Source organism: Myxine glutinosa, chromosome 10, assembly GCF_964187855.1.
Source record: "Myxine glutinosa chromosome 10, kmMyxGlut1.1, whole genome shotgun sequence".
In the NCBI taxonomy this organism is placed as follows: Eukaryota; Metazoa; Chordata; class Myxini; order Myxiniformes; family Myxinidae; genus Myxine; species Myxine glutinosa.
This window is the reverse complement of record NC_136270.1, coordinates 73,735,638-73,753,915: the sequence shown is the minus strand read 5'-3', so window position 1 is coordinate 73,753,915 and position 18,278 is coordinate 73,735,638. Positions and strand designations below refer to the sequence as shown.

Genomic DNA, 18,278 nt, shown 5'->3' with positions numbered 1-18,278 from the left:
TTTCTTTTTTATACCATTAGAATGGAGCAGTTTGCAACAAAAAAATAATCGGGTGAAAATTTCTGATCAAGACCCTTTTAAAGGCCCTCCTCACATGCAAATTCCCAACATGAAAACTTCTTACGCACCAAATCATGTCAAATGTATCTTTCTGATGTATTAAAAGTGGAAATTTACTCGGGCTCGTCATTGTGATTACATTTTTTTCTGAGATCCTTTCTGACCACTTCAAGCCTAAAGAGCCCTTCTTATCCAAAAGTGGTGGGACAGAAATTATTTTACATTGCATTTTTGTTTGCAACAAAAAAAATCAGGTGAAAATTCCTGATAAAGACCCTTCATGGACCCTTATAAGGGCCCTTCTTATATGCAAATGCCAGCGATTTACATTTCTGTTTTGTATTCCGGATCCAGTGTCGATGTCAAAATAATAGTCGGCCTCAGGCACAATATTTCTGAAAAAGTTTTTTTTTTTTTTTTTTTAAGGGTCTGCCACTTACAACCGCCGGCAATGTGGAACTCAAGAAATGGGTTTTGCTGGATGTCAAGGTAATGCAACACGATTAAGAAAATCAATGTTTTCGGGTACGAGTTTATGATTAACCTCTGGCCAGCTTCAATTCTGATATAAACATACTTCAGCTGAAACTTTGTTTTACTTGAGTGTGGTGGGCCAATTGCCAGGCAACCAACATGGTGACGGTCATCAAAAAATATTTCTCGAGATACAAGTAAGGGCGTTCAAAACACCAAAGAGAACATTCCAACTTTATTCATGCCGCTGATTATTCTAACAAAACGATTAGGCATCATACCTTTTATGATTGCTATCGTTAGAACCAGTGTTCAAGTGACTGGCATGCCTCTGTGTACACAGGTCAAATGTCTATTACAAAAGCTACTTCAAATAGCATTTCAAAACTACAAAAAATACAACAAATGTAAAAACAAAGCAATGCAACATCAATGGAAGAACAATTTCACCAAGATATGATGCCAACACCGAGGCAAGAGATTGTTGGACAAGGTGGCATTCACAACATACAAAACAGATGAAATGTTCATTTGCACTTCTCCACCGACAGGTTTCAATAACGACCTGCAAGGAAGAAGAAAAGAAGCTCGAGTTGTGTTCAATATTAGCAATGCCACCTGACAACAGAGGCTTTAACAAATGCAAGAGTCTCCAACAAAAAATACTGAAGATTACATTTACAACAAGTTTGTAAGCAAGCCTCAAGATCTAAAACTACATTTAATTTAGTGACATTTTAAAGCCATGTTGGGTGTGCTTGTTGATCAATGGAGTACTGCTCTCCTCTCTGGGCTGGTGCACCTGCCTCTCACCTAGCTCGGCTTCACGCTGTGGAAACCAAAGCTTACAGAATAATTGGAATCTCCTGTGATGAAGCCGATTCTGAGGGCCCTTCTCTCTCACCGCAGGCAGGTTGGTGGTCTTTGTCTTCTACCGACTCCTCTCTGGCCTTGCTACCCCAGCTCTCTCTGTGCTCTGTCCCCCAAATATTCCTACAGGTCGCAAAAGATCTGTCAGCATCCCCCTTCTGGTGAAACTGCCAAAATCAAGACTCTGCTCACCTTCACTCCTCTTTTCTCCCACCTCTGGAACAAACTCCCTCACTCTTCAATTCCACTCCTCCCTCCAGGTCAGTTAAACAGCTGTGCACCACCATCTGTCTTCCCCCATCCAAAACCTTGATCTTTTCTACCCCCATTAAAACACGCAAAATGCACTTCTTTCAATCTCTGACTTCATTCCTGAAATTCCGAGTAGTGTTCATTTGCTTTATACCATGTTCCCTCCCTTCCACAGATGTCCCTGTTCTCTACTGTTGTGCAGTTGTGCTTGTGTGCTTTCCTCTCCCTCCCTCTATTGTCCCCTTGCTCCCTCTATTTTATGTTTTATGTCTGTACACGTTTTCATGCTTAATGCGTTAGCTCTCACACGAGACTAGATTCTGTATACAAAAAAAAAAAAAAAAAATTTACAATGCCAAATTGAACTGAAGATTGTGTGGGGCAGTTTGGTGCGTGCTTTTTTGGCATTACTCACGAGGAGAATAGGAACGAGACCGAGATCTGTAACGTCCTCTGTAGTCGGGTGAAGGTGTGCGCCTGTTGACATGCATGACAAGGTACATCACATCACAAATAATGAAAGTAAAATGTACTGTGAATAAAAGTAATAGATATATATATATATATATATATATATATATATATATATATATATATATATAGTTGCAGTTTTGAGTTTTGTACAATGAAGGTTAAATCTCCCCCTCATAGTTTAGTCACACAAACAACACGTAGCCTCGCAATAGTTCAGTTATTTCATAGTATGTGTGAGAATAGTCCTTTTCCTGTGTTAGTCTTGCGTCGAGTAGAATAATGAGAGTAGGTCCTCCATTGCTTTATGCCGCCTTACGCCTCTGTGCTGCCTTTGGCTTTTTGGCGCGAATTGACACGAGGCGGGTCTGGCGGGTCGAGTCGGGACCGAATGAGGGCGGCGAAGAAGCTGACGGTAAGCGCAAGCCACCAATCAGGGCTCAAAGGGAGTGGCTGCGGCAATGCGTCACAGGGCGTGGTTGGAACGTTCGAGAGGGCTCAGGGCGTGTCCATATAACCCGTTGCGCAAAGCCCCCAGGAGCATTGAGGAGCAGCAGTTCGGGGTGAGCTGTTGAGTGCAGTGAGTTATGAGCTAGCAGCAGTTCGGGGTGAGCAGGAGTTGAGTGCGGAGAGGTTTTGAGTATTGATGAGAGTTACGAGATCGGAGAAAGACGCGCATGAACAAAGTATAAGCGCTCCTATTAAAGTGGACGCTCGGTTGAGCTTAAGGCCGAGCCTCTATTGCATTGGGTTACGTGAGTGATAGCGCGCTGGTAACTCAACACATTGTGGAAAGCCGCCGAGAGACGCGTACATTCCTTCCCGCCTTCCTGCCTCATCTGCTGCCTTTTGTTCGAGAGACGCGCTGCGAGGATCCTTTCCACCACCTGCTTGCCATCTTCGCGGGACGTGCTGGGACCGTGGAGAGCACGCCGGGCCGCCGTTCCTGGACGACCAAGGCAGCGCGTGGACACCATTCTACCTGCAATTCCCCTGTGTGAGTGTGATCGGGCCCGTGTCTGGGTTAAGTATAAGACTGATTAAGTTCTGCTCTGTGTCTGCTTTCTACCGACTTGTACATACTTGTGTAAATAATAAATAGTGTTTTTCCTTTATTCGACCGTCTCGTGTTTTCCCTCATTGACTAAGCGTGGTACGAATAGAACCGCTCGAATCGGGTTCCAATACTAGAAAACTGCACGGACCACGTGGTACGCAATCCGCTCGGTGTACTCAAATTACACGTGGCTCGTGCGAGGCTTGCTTCCCCGCTTCCGTGGCAGCGCAGGTATTTCGGTATGTGTGAGACTTTGTCCCGAAACCCTAACTTGCGTTTGCCCGGAAGGGGCGTTTTAAGTCTCGGTTACGCCGGCCCAGAAAGAACAAGGGGCTTAATCCCCCCCTTGGTAAGGGTAGGAAGGGCAGCGGAAAACCGTAACAATATATATATTGTTGTGGATCTGCTGCCGGCCTCCTCCCCTTATCAAGGGGGATTAGTCCCCTTGTCTTTACTGACCTGGCACGACCCGTGACCTATTACGTCCCTTCCGGACAGCGCTAAATAGGGTTTCAGGACCAAATTCGCTGTTACCTAAGTACTAGCGCTGCCCTGGAAGCGAGGAAATAAGGCCCGCACTAACCACGTGTGATGATACGCCGAACGGTTTGCGTACACGTGATCCGCGCTATTATTACTTACTAGACCCGATTGGAGCGATCTAGTTCGTACCACGCTTAGCCAATGGAGAAATCACAAAGGCGATCGAATTGGAAAGGAAAGGAAGAACAAAGATGTTTCATGAATATTGCACGTATTTACAGCCAAGACGAAGAGACACAGGAAATCCTTAAACAGTCTTGTACTTAATACCCAGGACAAACGGGCCCGTGTCTGTCACTGTCACTGTCACTGTCACTGTCACTGTCACTGTCACTGTCACTGTCACTGTCACTGTCACTGTCACACACACACACACACACACACACACACACACACACACACACACACACACACACACACACACACACACACACACACGATCGGCAGGATGATGATGTTCATCGGCTCGCCAAGGGATGGCTCTCGTGCAGCTCTCTCCGGTCCCCGGCACATCCCGTGGAGATGGAAGTAGGTGAAAGCAGGAGCTCGCAGCGTGTCGCCTGAATAATCTGATTATCTCGGGGCGCACGGTAGAGGGCTGACTTTGGCGCAACTGGCGGTTATTCACTCGCGGTCATGGGCGCGTTCACTCGCGTGGCCGAAATGCGCTATCTGCGTTACCGGCGCGTCTGGCTGCGCCCGCGTACATGTACGGTTCAAAGTTCAACAACGACTAGTGATGCAAGTTCTCCGGTTCTCTCCACGTTCTCTCTCTGCGTTCCGCCTTCGGATCAGCTCTGCGAGTCCTACTTGTAAGTCCTTTAGCTCCCTCTCTGCAAGTCCTTCCGAGGGCTTTTCGTATGGGCTTATATAGACCCGCTCCGCGAACCTTCTGGAACTCACCAGATGCGCTTCACCACGCCCTCTCACGCCATGCCGCTCGAGCTCCGATTGGCTGGTGGCTCTTACTGTCATCGCCTCTGCCGCTCCCGACCTCAACGCCGCCCCCACCTTTTTAGGCCTACCTCGTGTTACTAGACTAGTGGTCAGCCAAATGGGGCGCAGGATGGATTGCGCCCATAGAGGTAGAACGGAGGTTGGAGCAAAATGATTGTAGGGCCTACTCTCCTGTCTTTACACAACGCAGGTACTAAGAGGGGAAATGGCCTATTCTTACACATACTAAGACATAACTACACTACAAATGGACCTATATGTTGCTCGTGTGACTAACTATGGGGGGCAAACCTTTAACGACTTCAATGTGCCAATCTCAAAACCGCAGATATATATATATATATATATATATATATATATATATATATATATATATATATATATATATATATATATAAATAAATCATCATCGTTTGGTATGCAGCTGTGCTGCTGATGCAGTGCCCCCGTTTCCAGCAAGCGAGTACTCATTCTGCTGACCTCAGAAGGATGACAGGCTAAGTCAACCTACCTGGTGTTAATTCAACTGATGACAAGGGCTAAAACTCAATTGAGAAATTCCACCCAAGCTACTGCAAAGAAAACATTCTCACCTGTAACGGTCCATACGGTAATTGTAATCATCGTAACGGTTGTAATTCCTTTCATAGTCCCTGTCATATCCCCGATCGTAGTTTTTCTCGTAGCCTCGATCGTAATTTCTGTCATAGCTGCCCCGATCGTTGAAGTTGGGGTCACGGTACGCTTCACGGTACCCTGTTGGGCTGCAACGATAGTGGACAAGGATGTCATTACCACATAAAGATGCCATTAGGATGACATGGATAGCGGAGCAAAAGAGCCAATCCGCCAAAGGGTTAACACCCAAAATGTCAGCTTCTCCTTGCTTCCCAAGGTTGCTAGCATACTTCAATCGATGTCCAATTGATGTCATCCATTGCAGAGACTCCTACCCCATTAGCTCAAATCTCATCAAAGTAATTGGTGTGGCTGTATTAGCGATTTTAAGCAGTACATACTATGTAGGACGACCCATGTACACGCCAGGTGTTGGAGTGTGCGGACGTTTGGTGATGGAAAAGTCCACACGGATGCTTCGACCATCCAATTCCATGCCATTGGCCTGTGCTTTTGCCTGCAAACAGATGGTGCACATACCACACACTTTCAAACGCTGTATCAACCAGGCCTCTGGTGTTTGCAAAGGAGAAGCAACAGATCAATGTTCCCTTTAATACCTGCAAGTGCACACCAATATTTCCTCGGGTACAAATGGCAATTCCCATTTGTTGCTAGAATTGTCTGCCCACTAAAGGATGCTTGCTATCTCTATATGTGATAACACTTGCTATTTTATGGCAAACATCATGATATTAAAACAGCGATTCACCACCATCTCGTCTTCCCCCATCCAAAAACCTTGATCTTTTCTACCCCCGTTAATTCACCCCAGATCCACTTTTTTGAAATTCCGACTTCTTTCCTGGAAGTTCTTAGCAGTATCCATGTGTTTTATACCTCTCCCACCCCCCCCCCCCCTCCTCCCCCCTAGCCCTCTCCCTCCCACAAATCTCCCGATGTCCCTGCTCTCAAATGTTGTACTTGTGTGCTTCCCCCTCTCCACATCTCGTCTCCCGCTCCCTTTATCTTATAAGATGTTTTATGTGTCAGTTTCTTCTTGCGATTAATGTTAGCTCTTACACGAGCCTCGATCTTGTATACCAAAAATAATAATAATAATAAATTTTTTTTTTTTTAAACCATCAAAGAACTCCATGTGCTGGCTTTAAAATGTCAGTTCGTCTTTTTTTTTTTTTTTCTCCAATTACGTCTGTTGAAGTTTAAGTCTTTGAATCCTCTTCAGAATCTCATCATTGTGTGGGATGAAAGGTTGTGTCCTGTGGTTGGTTCGTGGTCACTTTAAATAATACAACGTAGTTTTGTGATGCTCATGTGAGAGTTGTTGCTGTTCCATAAGTAGCCCGTGGCTGCTGGGTGCATCATTTTCTGTAAGCACGGCTGTGCCGCTGATGCAGTGCCCATTACCATTAAGCTGGTACTCATTTTGCCGACCTCAGAAGGATGACAGGCTGCGTCAAACCCACCTGGTGTTCTTTAACAGGACACGCTAAAGCTCAAGACCCAAAGATCTTAAGACAGCAACCTTGATCGTTAAGCCAACAGTGTGAGGGTGACAGAGTACAAAAGCTTTCCTCCAACCAATATGTGTTGACAACAGTCTTGAATTTTCCAGTTGCGACTGTTCCAATCCTCCACTACTTTGTTGTTAGAAGAAAAAAAAAGAAAAAAAATACTTGTGTCGAGGTGGATTCTTCCCTTAAAGAACTTCAGTGAATGACTTGGCAGGAAAAAAGCAAATTGTTGTTATATTTTCACGACTCCGTGCATAATCTTAGAAAACATTATAATGTTCCCTCCTTTTCGTCAGCATGTGCGTGTTGAGGAGATTTTATCCTTTGTTGAAAAACGAGATCTCTTACACCATGGAAGCTTGGTGTTGCCTTACCAGTTAAGGTGGGTAGCGTGAGATCTCAGCGGCCTGAGTTCAAGACCCTGTCATGCCGATGAATCAACACCAGGTGGGTTGACTCAGCCTGTCATCCTTCCGAGGTCAGCAAAATGAGTACCAGCTTACGGGGAAGAATGAGCCATTCGAATATCCTGCATCAGTGGCGACCCATCCAGGATTGTGCCCAATAGGCTAAGAAAACGCTTCAGCAGCCCCATGCATCTGAAGATACAAAACTAGTGGTCTTTTTACATCATGGACCAGCTTGTTGCTCTCATATGGATCTTTGATTATCAGTGTCCTCTTTAAAATGGGAGTGCCATCGGATGTTGCTGTATTCTGGGTAAGGCCCCATTAACGTCTAGAAGAGTAGTGACACTTATCCATGTCAGAATATTCGCTGTAACTCCCAAAGCTGCCAGGCTACCTACGTGTCTCTCGTGATGGACGCTACAAAACGTTCTTCTGAAATATTGGTGGAGCACATCTATTGGTTTTCCTTTATCTAATAACCAGGTCAATGTTCCAGCATCAATAACAACTAGGCACAACATGATCTGTCATAAAGCCATGTTGACAACCAACAAGCAATCTCAATGTCTCAATCAACCATGTGCCACATGTGCCACATTTATCAATGCCACATGAATCATGCTCCCCCACAATATCACCCCCTTTTGTGTCCCACTACCCCAAGAATGAATTTTTGACAATAAGGATAGAGTACAAGGTAGGCAAGACAGAAATCATCAGTTATAAGGGCAATTTATTTTCCGAATTCTACAGCTCCTTTTGTTGTTGTTTTACGTGCTTCCTTCTCTGGTTTCTTTAACCATTTTGTCAAACTATCATTTGACTTTTTATTCCAGTGGTCGCGGGATCTATCGATTCTCTGAATGAATGAATGAATGAATGATCGTTTTAAGGCCATTTTCCCCGCTAGAGCGGGGGTTAGCCTTGCGGGACCCATGACAATCATGCTTCCCTGTTTGAGGCAATGTTTTTATGGCCGGATGTCCTTCCTGACGCCAACCCTTGGTCACGCTCTTACGATGCGCAGGGATAAGGTGTACCTATTTGAATCGGGGTACACACCTCATCCCAGCAAGCTGGTACTCAATTTGCCGACCTCGGAAGGATGACAGGCTGAGTCAACCCCCCTGGCGTTAATTCAGCGATCGATCCGGATTCGAACCCAGGATCCTCAGATCCCAAGCCGGCACCCTAACCGCCAAGCCAACACCAGGCTCCAAGCCAACACAACGTGCTTCTCTGCGCACGAATAAATTACTGCCCAGGGAATTCCGAGTGTATCGAGGTGGGGGGGGTGTGAGGAAGTGGAGCTTGCCTCTGGGCTTCAGCTGCATGCCGATTGGCCCTCCCTACCATTGGTGTGATCTCCCCATCAAACCCCCTTGACCAATCCATCACGATGTGGGCATGGCTTCAGCCTGCCTGAGCAATGTTTCATCACCATGCCGGCGCAATGGGTGGGCGCTTCCTGCCTGCACGACTCTTCCGGTGAGTTTTATTGTGGGGGGAGAAATTAAATTAATACGTGCTAATGGGCCTTTCCTAGTGTCCCGTGCGTTGCCATACGGGACAATGGATAAATCACAGGTCTCACGAACAGGGGAATTGACATTATCCCTGCTCTAGTTAACACAAGGCCATCCTCATATGACCACAAATATACAAACTTAATCCAACATCCGGGCTAGACAGGTCCTCTACTTATTATATCGAAATGGTTCTTCTTCTTTATGACAGTCGGAGCATGATACCTACACAGACATACCTGATCTATATATCACTCTACCCAAAAATTCACAACAATATGTTAAAGGGTATGGGAAAAAAGTCTAGAAAACTTACCCATGTCTAACATGTGATATTTTCAAAGTCCAAAAACTCCGTGGGAAATTGACGAAATGCCTGAAACTTAAACTTGTTCTGTAGATTATCATAACAAAGCTATGCACCAAGGTTCAGTTGAATATGTTAATATGGTATAGGGAAAAAGTCTGGAAAATCACAGGTGGTCCGGACAGATGGAGAACAAACATATAGTCCCCTCCAGTGACACCGGTAGGAGACTAATAAACCGCTGGAGGAATATGTATAAATTTGTCAAGGGCCCTCGCACGAAAACATCACAATTCTAATTTGCATGTAAGCATACCCTGTCCACCATTCATACATAATAAATAGATGGGCCCTTACTGCTTAATGCAGTCTGACATACAAGGATGAAAATTTGAGTTCTATAAAGATCACATTGACTTAACCCCCAGTTTAACAAAGACAAGTTTCTCTGAAAGCACTAACAGGCAATAATTGTCTCCCTCTTTGCTAGAAACTGAACACCAACGCTCTCGACAGCTTACCTCTTTGGCATCGGCGTCGGCCTCAAAGTAGACAAAGGCAAAGCCACGTGAGCGGCCCGTCTGCTGGTCAAACACCACCTTAACCTCAGAGATGGGGCCATACCTCGAAAACACATCACGAAGATCTCGTTCTGACGTGTACAGGCTCAGGCCAAACACACCAAGGCAGCCACTTATATTTGGGTTGGCCTGCGGTGGAATTTTACAATGACATTGTTGGGAAGAGGCATGCACAGTGTATTTAAAAAAAAGAAAGAAAGACGTTTTGCTCTTATTTTTTCATCCATAGGTAATACCGAATGCAGATTTCAAATGCCTATACAGTGAGATCAGAACTCCAAGCAATCTACTCTCATCCATCTAGTACCCACATTCAGTTACCAAAACATCAGTTTGGCCACAACACATCTTGAACATTTCTATAGCCGAGAAGAAACCCTTGCTGGAGAGTCCGCAACTCCATCGCAGGTAGAATTCACTTCCACCTGCATCTAAATCATTCTGAAGTCATGAGCAAACCCTCAACAATACAATTACAGTACTAATTTCATCCATAAACAAGAAATATTTCTTCCCCAGGCTTTGTACTCATGTACATCAACAGAAGCGAGAACCTCAGATGTACACACTCGATTGCCAATATGACGTCTTCGGTTGGACAGTGGAGAGTGGCTAATAGATCTGTGTCTGTGTCGGTAATTGAGGCTCCCGGAACGGCTGCGGGATCGGCGACGACGTGAGCGGGAGTGGGAACGGCCATAGCGCCGATACGATCGTGACCTACAGGAGGAAAAAAACAAAAAAACAAAAAAAACGATATATATATATATATATATATATAAATGTAAAAAAGCAAATTCTATAATCACCTTGGACGCGGGTTATTGTACACTCAGGATTTCAAAACACAGCAAGACAGATCCCAAGTGCATATGAAACCCACCTAGAGTGCGAACGTGAATGACTGCCTGATCGTTTTGTGGCTGGCTGTTCACTCCCACTGTGTGAATGAGCATCCCCCTGTTACAAAAGATAGCAGTAGTAGTAACAATGATTAAAAGCGATAACATTCAAAATGTATACATTATCTCCATGTTTTTGTCATCTCACAATATATTTTTTACAGCCACAATGAGTTGAACATTTTTGTGGCTGAGAACAGATCATAGGCAGGTTGCCATTCTGCCACAGGGTGGTGTGAGTTTAGGGCAGGATTTTACTTTGAGGAGAGCAGTCACACTGGCCTACGTTATCATCTACCAATGAATGCAAGAAGAGCAACATCCTTCCAAAGGACAAAGCACCCATTGGCAAAATGCCAAACCTGTGAAGCACCACGGTGACCGTTTGCAAGTTGTTCGGGTCACAAATCAAGCCCAGACAACACAACTGAAAGGCTGAACTACTTTTCGCTATCCGGTCAGCCGATTGCTTACAGAGGAGGGCAAACACCCTCAGGCACGGCAGATAGCACTACAAAATTACCAAGAAAGACAAAAATTGCAAATGCTTATCTAGCAGGCAAAGTTTAAATACAGCAAACAAACTCAAAATGAACATCGACAAGCAAAGTCGAGCAGCACTATGATTTCTGCTTTGATGCACCTTTCAAATAAAGTTGTGATTAAACCAATATGGAATGGTGGTGAATAAAAGGAAAGAAAACATTCCATTTACCATACTCTTCAGAGTGTTGGTGCCACCGAAGCAGTTTCTTGGCAGGAGGTTTGCCATGGCTTTCCCAGCATTATTTGTCCTTGCTCTATCTTTTTAAATACTGAGAATCAAGCAAGGAAGTAGCACACACCATTTCTACCCAACGAGTGTAGCGCAAAACGGAGTTAAGCAATTGATCCACCCTATTTTCTATGATCGAGGAACTACTTCATTTTAAATTCGATTTTATATTGTGAACATTGCAGAACACGAATTGGAACATGAACCTGCAGTTTAGCAGTACTTGGGCAAAATTTTATGATGGCTCCAACAATCAACATTTGCCACGTGCTCCGAGGGCAGAGGAACAGCGAGATTTAGACAAAATGGTGGCATTGCGATGTGACAACGAAGATAATTTCGTCCAAACAAAAAGGGAGGGGTAACCTTTCCCAAGACTACATGGGGTAAAGTGTTCATTGAACTCTTCTTATGAAGGTGGCAGGGAAGAAAGGAAAGGCGATTGACAGTCAACGGCAATCTTTGGGAAATTTGGCATTAAAACGTGCTCTACTTTTACATATCCAACTAGAACGGCACTCAGTAGAGAGCGAACCTCTACCTGGTTGGCCATATCACTCAATGGTGAAGAATCACTTAAAAAATTATACGAGCTTGATCCAGATCCGGATCTTCACCAAAATTGCATCGATTGTCACCCACACAACCTGTCCAACAAGTTTCATCCAAATCCATCCATAACTTTTTGAGATATCCCGCTATGTATCGTTTTTGGCCCGACCTACCAATGGTGAAGAATCACTTGAAAAGATAAATAATTCACATATCCGAATGCATATTCAGATCTTCACCAAAATTTAATCGAATCGTCCTTGTCAGCCACCCAACCGGTCCACCAAGTTTCATCCAAATCCATCCATAACTTTTTGAGATATCCTGCTATGTATCGTTTTTGGCCCCATCTCCCAATGGTGAAGAATCACTTTAAAAATTCTAGTAGCCAGATCCGAATCCAGATCTTCACCAAAATCTAATCATTTTGTCCTTGTCACATTCGCTACATCTCTGCAAATTTCGTCTGAATCTGTCCACAACTTTGAGATATGTTGCTCACAAACCGACAGACAAACAGGCAGACAGGGGTGAAAACATAACCTCCATCCACCTTTGGTGGCGGAAGTAACGAGAACAGCACTTGGCAGAGTGCAAACCTCCACCAGGCTGAGCAGTTTACATTTTCTATCCCACTGATAGGCCAGATGTGGATCTGGACTTCAACCAAAATCAAATCGTCTTGTTCTCATCACCGAATCAATTCGTCCATCAAGTTGTCAGTCTGTCAAAAACTTTGAAATATCACGCTACGTATTCTTTTTGGCCCCTGCGTCTCTCAATGGTGAAGAATCGCGTTTAAAAATATATATATTATTGTATCCGGAATTTCCGGATCTTCACCAAAATCGAATGGATTCGTCCTTGTCGCACACCAAACCTGCCCAAGTTTCGTCTGAATCTGACCACAACTTTTTGAAGATATCGTGCTATACGCTATCGTTTTGGCCCCATCTCTGAAGAATGCCTTAAAAACAATCAGATCCGGATCCAGAGTGCAAGATAAAGTACATTTGAATGCGCATTTCCTACGCACAGGGAGACCGGTGCATCAAGCAGAAAAATAAAAACAACAAATACCTGGTCTTCCTCTTCTGCTTTTTTCCCATTGTCTGCTGCGGGCTCAGCGCAAGGGGATGTAGTCGATGCCGCCTGTGAATCACAGGCTTCGTGTTCCATCTTGCAAGCATCAGACTTATTGGTTTGAACATTTTACCCAGAGGGCTTCTTCGAATTATTAAGGTAAATAATTGCACAAAGATGAAAATGAAAAGAGCCGAGTATCCATTGTAATTAAATCTTGGTGATCAATGCAGAGTGCATCAATCTTGTGGGGGAGACTGGGATGGTGAGCTCAGTGACAGAAGAAAAAAAGAGAAAAGAAAAAAGGAACTTAAGCACATCTTCCACAGCGACACCCACTCACAGGCAAAGCTGGTACTATTGGAGTTTAATGGCACAGGCAGGGCTGCATTCATTTAACAAAAGGCTCACGTTTTCACAACTTCATACTTCATGCTTGCCATTTTCTACGAATATCTTGCAATTTCTCTTCTATCTTCATGGAGCTCCCACTCCATGCATTTGCTCTTCAATTTAGAACCTAACCGTTTAAATTCTCTTCAAAATTCCCCACATCTTGACTAGTTCTGTCTTCGCCTTCCACCCCAGCTTGAAAACACTTCCATTGATAATACAATTCGATATATCTTGACTATCTTCCTCATTTCTTGAAAACTGTCTTCCATGCCGAATTACTTTCTGGGGAAAATAAAATGTACATTTGAGTCACTTTTTACTGTGAAACCAGGCAAAGCAGCATGATTTATCATGCAATTCATTTTTTTTATCCAAATGGGAAGTTACTGAAAAAAGAATACTCATTTGCAGAATAGGGGAAAGAAAAAAATAACAATTTTTAAAAACGATCTGCCTACAAAAAAATGAAATGCACATTTGAGTCACTCTTTACTGTGAAACCAGGCAAAGCAGCACGATTTATCATGCAATTCATTTTTTTTATCCAAATGGGAAGTTACTGAAAAAAGAATACTCATTTGCAGAATAGGGGAAAGAAAAAAATAACAATTTTTTAAAACGCTCCCAAGAAGTACATCTGCCTACAACAAATAACTTTTTTGAGTGAGCGAGCGAGGGCGGAAAGTGAGCGAGCGAGGGCGGAAAGTGAGCGAGCGAGAGAGGGCGGAAAGTGAGCGAGCGAGCGAGGGCGGAAAGTGAGCGAGCGAGAGAGGGCGGAAAGTGAGCGAGCGAGAGAGGGCGGAAAGTGAGCGAGCGAGAGAGGGCGGAAAGTGAGCGAGCGAGAGAGGGCGGAAAGTGAGCGAGCGAGAGAGGGCGGAAAGTGAGCGAGCGAGAGAGGGCGGAAAGTGAGCGAGCGAGAGAGGGCGGAAAGTGAGCGAGCGAGAGAGGGCGGAAAGTGAGCGAGCGAGAGAGGGCGGAAAGTGAGCGAGCGAGAGAGGGCGGAAAGTGAGCGAGCGAGAGAGGGCGGAAAGTGAGCGAGCGAGAGAGGGCGGAAAGTGAGCGAGCGAGAGAGGGCGGAAAGTGAGCGAGCGAGAGAGGGCGGAAAGTGAGCGAGCGAGAGAGGGCGGAAAGTGAGCGAGCGAGAGAGGGCGGAAAGTGAGCGAGCGAGAGAGGGCGGAAAGTGAGCGAGCGAGAGAGGGCGGAAAGTGAGCGAGCGAGAGGGCGGAAAGTGAGCGAGCGAGAGGGCGGAAAGTGAGCGAGCGAGAGAGGACGGAAAGTGAGCGAGCGAGAGAGGACGGAAAGTGAGCGAGCGAGAGAGGGCGGAAAGTGGGCGAGCGAGAGAGGGCGGAAAGTGGGCGAGCGAGAGAGGGCGGAAAGTGGGCGAGCGAGAGAGGGCGGAAAGTGGGCGAGCGAGAGAGGGCGGAAAGTGGGCGAGCGAGAGAGGGCGGAAAGTGGGCGAGCGAGAGGGGGCGGAAAGTGGGCGAGCGAGAGGGGGCGGAAAGTGGGCGAGCGAGAGGGGGCGGAAAGTGGGCGAGCGAGAGGGGGCGGAAAGTGGGCGAGCGAGAGGGGGTGGAAAGTGGGCGAGCGAGAGAGGGCGGAAAGTGGGCGAGCGAGAGGGCGGAAAGTGGGCGAGCGAGAGGGCGGAAAGTGGGCGAGCGAGAGAGGGCGGAAAGTGGGCGAGCGAGAGAGGGACGGAAAGTGGGCGAGCGAGAGAGGGCGGAAAGTGGGCGAGCGAGAGAGGGCGGAAAGTGGGCGAGCGAGAGAGGGCGGAAAGTGGGCGAGCGAGAGAGGGCGGAAAGTGGGCGAGCGAGAGAGGGCGGAAAGTGGGCGAGCGAGAGAGGGCGGAAAGTGGGCGAGCGAGAGAGGGCGGAAAGTGGGCGAGCGAGAGAGGGCGGAAAGTGGGCGAGCGAGAGAGGGCGGAAAGTGGGCGAGCGAGAGAGGGCGGAAAGTGGGCGAGCGAGAGAGGACGGAAAGGGGGCGAGCGAGAGAGGGCGGAAAGGGGGCGAGCGAGAGAGGGCGGAAAGGGGGCGAGCGAGAGAGGGCGGAAAGGGGGCGAGCGAGAGAGGGCGGAAAGGGGGCGAGCGAGAGAGGGCGGAAGGGGGGCGAGCGAGAGAGGGCGGAAAGGGGGCGAGCGAGAGAGGGCGGAAAGGGGGCGAGCGAGAGAGGGCGGAAAGGGGGCGAGCGAGAGAGGGCGGAAAGGGGGCGAGCGAGAGAGGGCGGAAAGGGGGCGAGCGAGAGAGGGCGGAAAGGGGGCGAGCGAGAGGGCGGAAAGGGGGCGAGCGAGAGAGGGGAAGGGGAGCAAACGAGCGAAAGAGGGGAAGGGGAGTAAGCGAGCGAAAGAGAGGGGAAGGGGAGCAAGTGAGCGAGCGAAAGAGAGAAGGATGGGAGCAAGCGAGCGAAAGGGGAGGAGCAAGTGAGCGAGCGAGAGAGAGGGGGAGGGAAGCGAGCAAGCGAAAGAGGAGGGGAGAAGCGAGTGAGTGAGAGAGAGGAGGGGGGGGACTGAGTGAGCGAGAGAGAGGGGGGGGGAAGCGAGTGAGCAAGAGAGAGGGGGAGGGAAGCGAGCGAGCGAAAGAGGAGGGGAGAAGCGAGTGAGCGAGAGAGAGGAGGGGGGGGGGACTGAGTGAGCGAGAGAGAGGGGGAGAGAGAGAGAGGGGGGGAAGCGAGTGAGAGAGAGGGGGGGGGGAAGAGAGTGAGCGATAAAGTGCGTGGGGGAAAGCGAGTGATAGACGGTAGTCGGGATAAAGTGAGGAGATAGTGGAAAGTGGGAGGTATAGGGGGGAAATCAGGGGAAGGGAAAATGGGGTTAAGTGTAAGGAAAATTTTGGGCCAGGGAAAAATTGGGGTTGGGGTGAGGGTAGGGAAAAATATGGGTGGGTTAGGGAAAATGGGGGTGAGGTAGAGGTAGGGGAAATGGGGTCACGTTAATGGGGGTGAGGTAGTGGTAGGGGTAATGGGCGTAGGCCTAATGGAGGACGGGAGAGGGGTAAGGAAGGGGGGAGGAGCGTAAATGGAGGAGGGGAAAAGGCAAAAAAATTGAAGGTGGATGGAATGTGCGGTAGGTTGGTGAGGAGGGAGAGTCCGAGGTAACAGTGAGAAAATAACCAAAATGGGAGAAATGGGGACGGCAGATGGCTTGACTAAAGGGTATTCGGTAGCAAAGTGTCCATGGAGCCGGTATGGGTAACATTCGACTTATCGCTGTTTTACCGGTCAAGTAATTACATGAGAGGGGGGGGCGTTGCGGGAGGGGGACGTTGCGGGAGGGGGACGTTGCGGGAGGGGACGTTGCGGGAGGGGGGGCGTTGCGGGAGGGGGGGCGTTGCGGGAGGGGGGGCGTTGCGGGAGGGGGGGGCGTTGCGGGAGGGGGGGCGTTGCGGGAGGGGGGCGTTGCGGGAGGGGGCGTTGCGGGAGGGGGGCGTTGCGGGAGGGGGGCGTTGCGAGAGGGGGGCGTTGCGAGAGGGGGGCGTTGCGAGAGGGGGGCGTTGCGAGAGGGGGGCGTTGCGAGAGGGGGGCGTTGCGAGAGGGGGGAGTTGCGAGAGGGGGGAAGAGGGGAAAGATGCGGATAAGAGGGGAAAAGTAAAAAAAAAAGACGAACGTAACATAATGGTTATTGGAGTTGGGGTTAACGATATAGCCATAGCCATAGGCCTACCAATGAAATAGCGATAATGTAATCGCCAGTTCCAGTGGCGTTATCACTGCATTCATCAATGAAACAGCTTCACCGGTAAAATAGCGGTCCTCTACCGGTAAAAGATACACGAGCATTACGAGCATTACCAAACTTGACGAGATCGAGGGAAAATAAAAACAAGGGTTGGCACAAAAATAGTCTCTGAAGCGAGATAAAGTGACGAAAGACAATGAAGAAAGGAAATGGATCGAAGAAAGGAAATGGATCGAAGAAAGGAAATGGATCAAAGAAAAAGCACGCCACCTACTAGTACAAGGCCGAGTAATACTAATACAATACCATAGCCATAGGCATAGGTAAGCCTCTCAATTTACGACTCCCAAGTAGTGCTGTTTAAGATCATTGTTCCCTCTCATAAAAGTAACGCCTAAAGTACTGACAATAATTTAACAAGATCATTCTCGGTGTTTGCAACTTACAGTTGGCGCTTCCTCATCGATGTCGCTCATCGTGGCGTCAAAAACAAAATGCCGCCGAGAACAGAATAAGAAAAAGAAAAACCCACGTGACTGGTCTCATCAAGCGACGATTTTCCCTCGTTCCACTTTACGGGGATTTTTTATTAAAAATAAAGATAACGGAAACATTTATCGTTCACTTTCAACAACCTTTGAGAAACATATTTTTCTTTCGTAAATAAATCATATCAAGAAAAGGACGACCATCCATGCAAAAAAAACCTCCTATATACTCCCAATTTGGTCATTATTTATATACAGCTCCATGAGATCCTGTGCGCAACAATTACTATTAGAGAGACACACACATGATGAGAAAATGACATTAAAGATTGAACCTTCTTTTGAAACTGGAGAATATATTTATAAAAGACAGACGATGGGATGTGGTGACTTCTGATAGGCTGGCAGAACAGAAAGAACCAACACCTGCAAAAACAACAACCCTGTGATGAACGAAAAAATCTAGTTGGTAATGGAACACACCCCTGTAGATCCTTGGTCTTTTTTTTCGTTACTAGATGTAACATCTAGTTACTATATGCTGTTCATAGAATACTTACCCCGTGCTGTGTTGAGAAGGACTTGGTGCAAGACAACTCTTCTCGTCCAGTCAAATGGTGCCTTGACCCACCACTAATTGGAAAAGATTGTTTCTCTGTTGGATTCTCCTCTGATATACCCCAGGAATACCATATCAAAAATAGAGATGAATGGGAGGGGTGGAAGGGGTCTAAATATGCTAATTTATGTTAAT

At 47.0% G+C, this 18,278-nt stretch overlaps 2 protein-coding genes across 13 annotated transcripts in view; one reads left to right on the top strand and one right to left on the bottom strand.

Moving 5' to 3' along the window:
• Positions 1–18,278, top strand: part of MOB4 (MOB family member 4, phocein) — a 456,882-nt gene that overhangs the window by 396,186 nt on the left and 42,418 nt on the right. The window lies entirely within an intron of this gene.
• LOC137434088 (transformer-2 protein homolog beta) lies at positions 757–17,575 on the bottom strand. 12 transcript variants are annotated; one of them, XM_078785779.1, is made up of 9 exons: positions 17,483–17,575; positions 12,971–13,042; positions 10,545–10,621; positions 10,231–10,381; positions 9,602–9,790; positions 5,704–5,819; positions 5,278–5,448; positions 2,072–2,133; positions 757–1,099 (listed from the first exon to the last, which is right to left on the bottom strand). In XM_078785779.1, the coding sequence occupies exons 1-9, from the start codon at positions 17,510–17,512 to the stop codon at positions 1,089–1,091; spliced, it is 879 nt and encodes a 292-aa protein (XP_078641905.1). In that variant the 5' UTR covers positions 17,513–17,575; the 3' UTR covers positions 757–1,088. The 12 variants fall into 12 exon arrangements, with proteins under 12 accessions (XP_078641905.1, XP_078641902.1, XP_078641904.1 ...); XM_078785776.1 differs by having other exon boundaries at positions 10,198–10,381; positions 12,971–13,651; positions 17,483–17,566; XM_078785778.1 differs by having other exon boundaries at positions 10,216–10,381; positions 12,971–13,651; positions 17,483–17,566.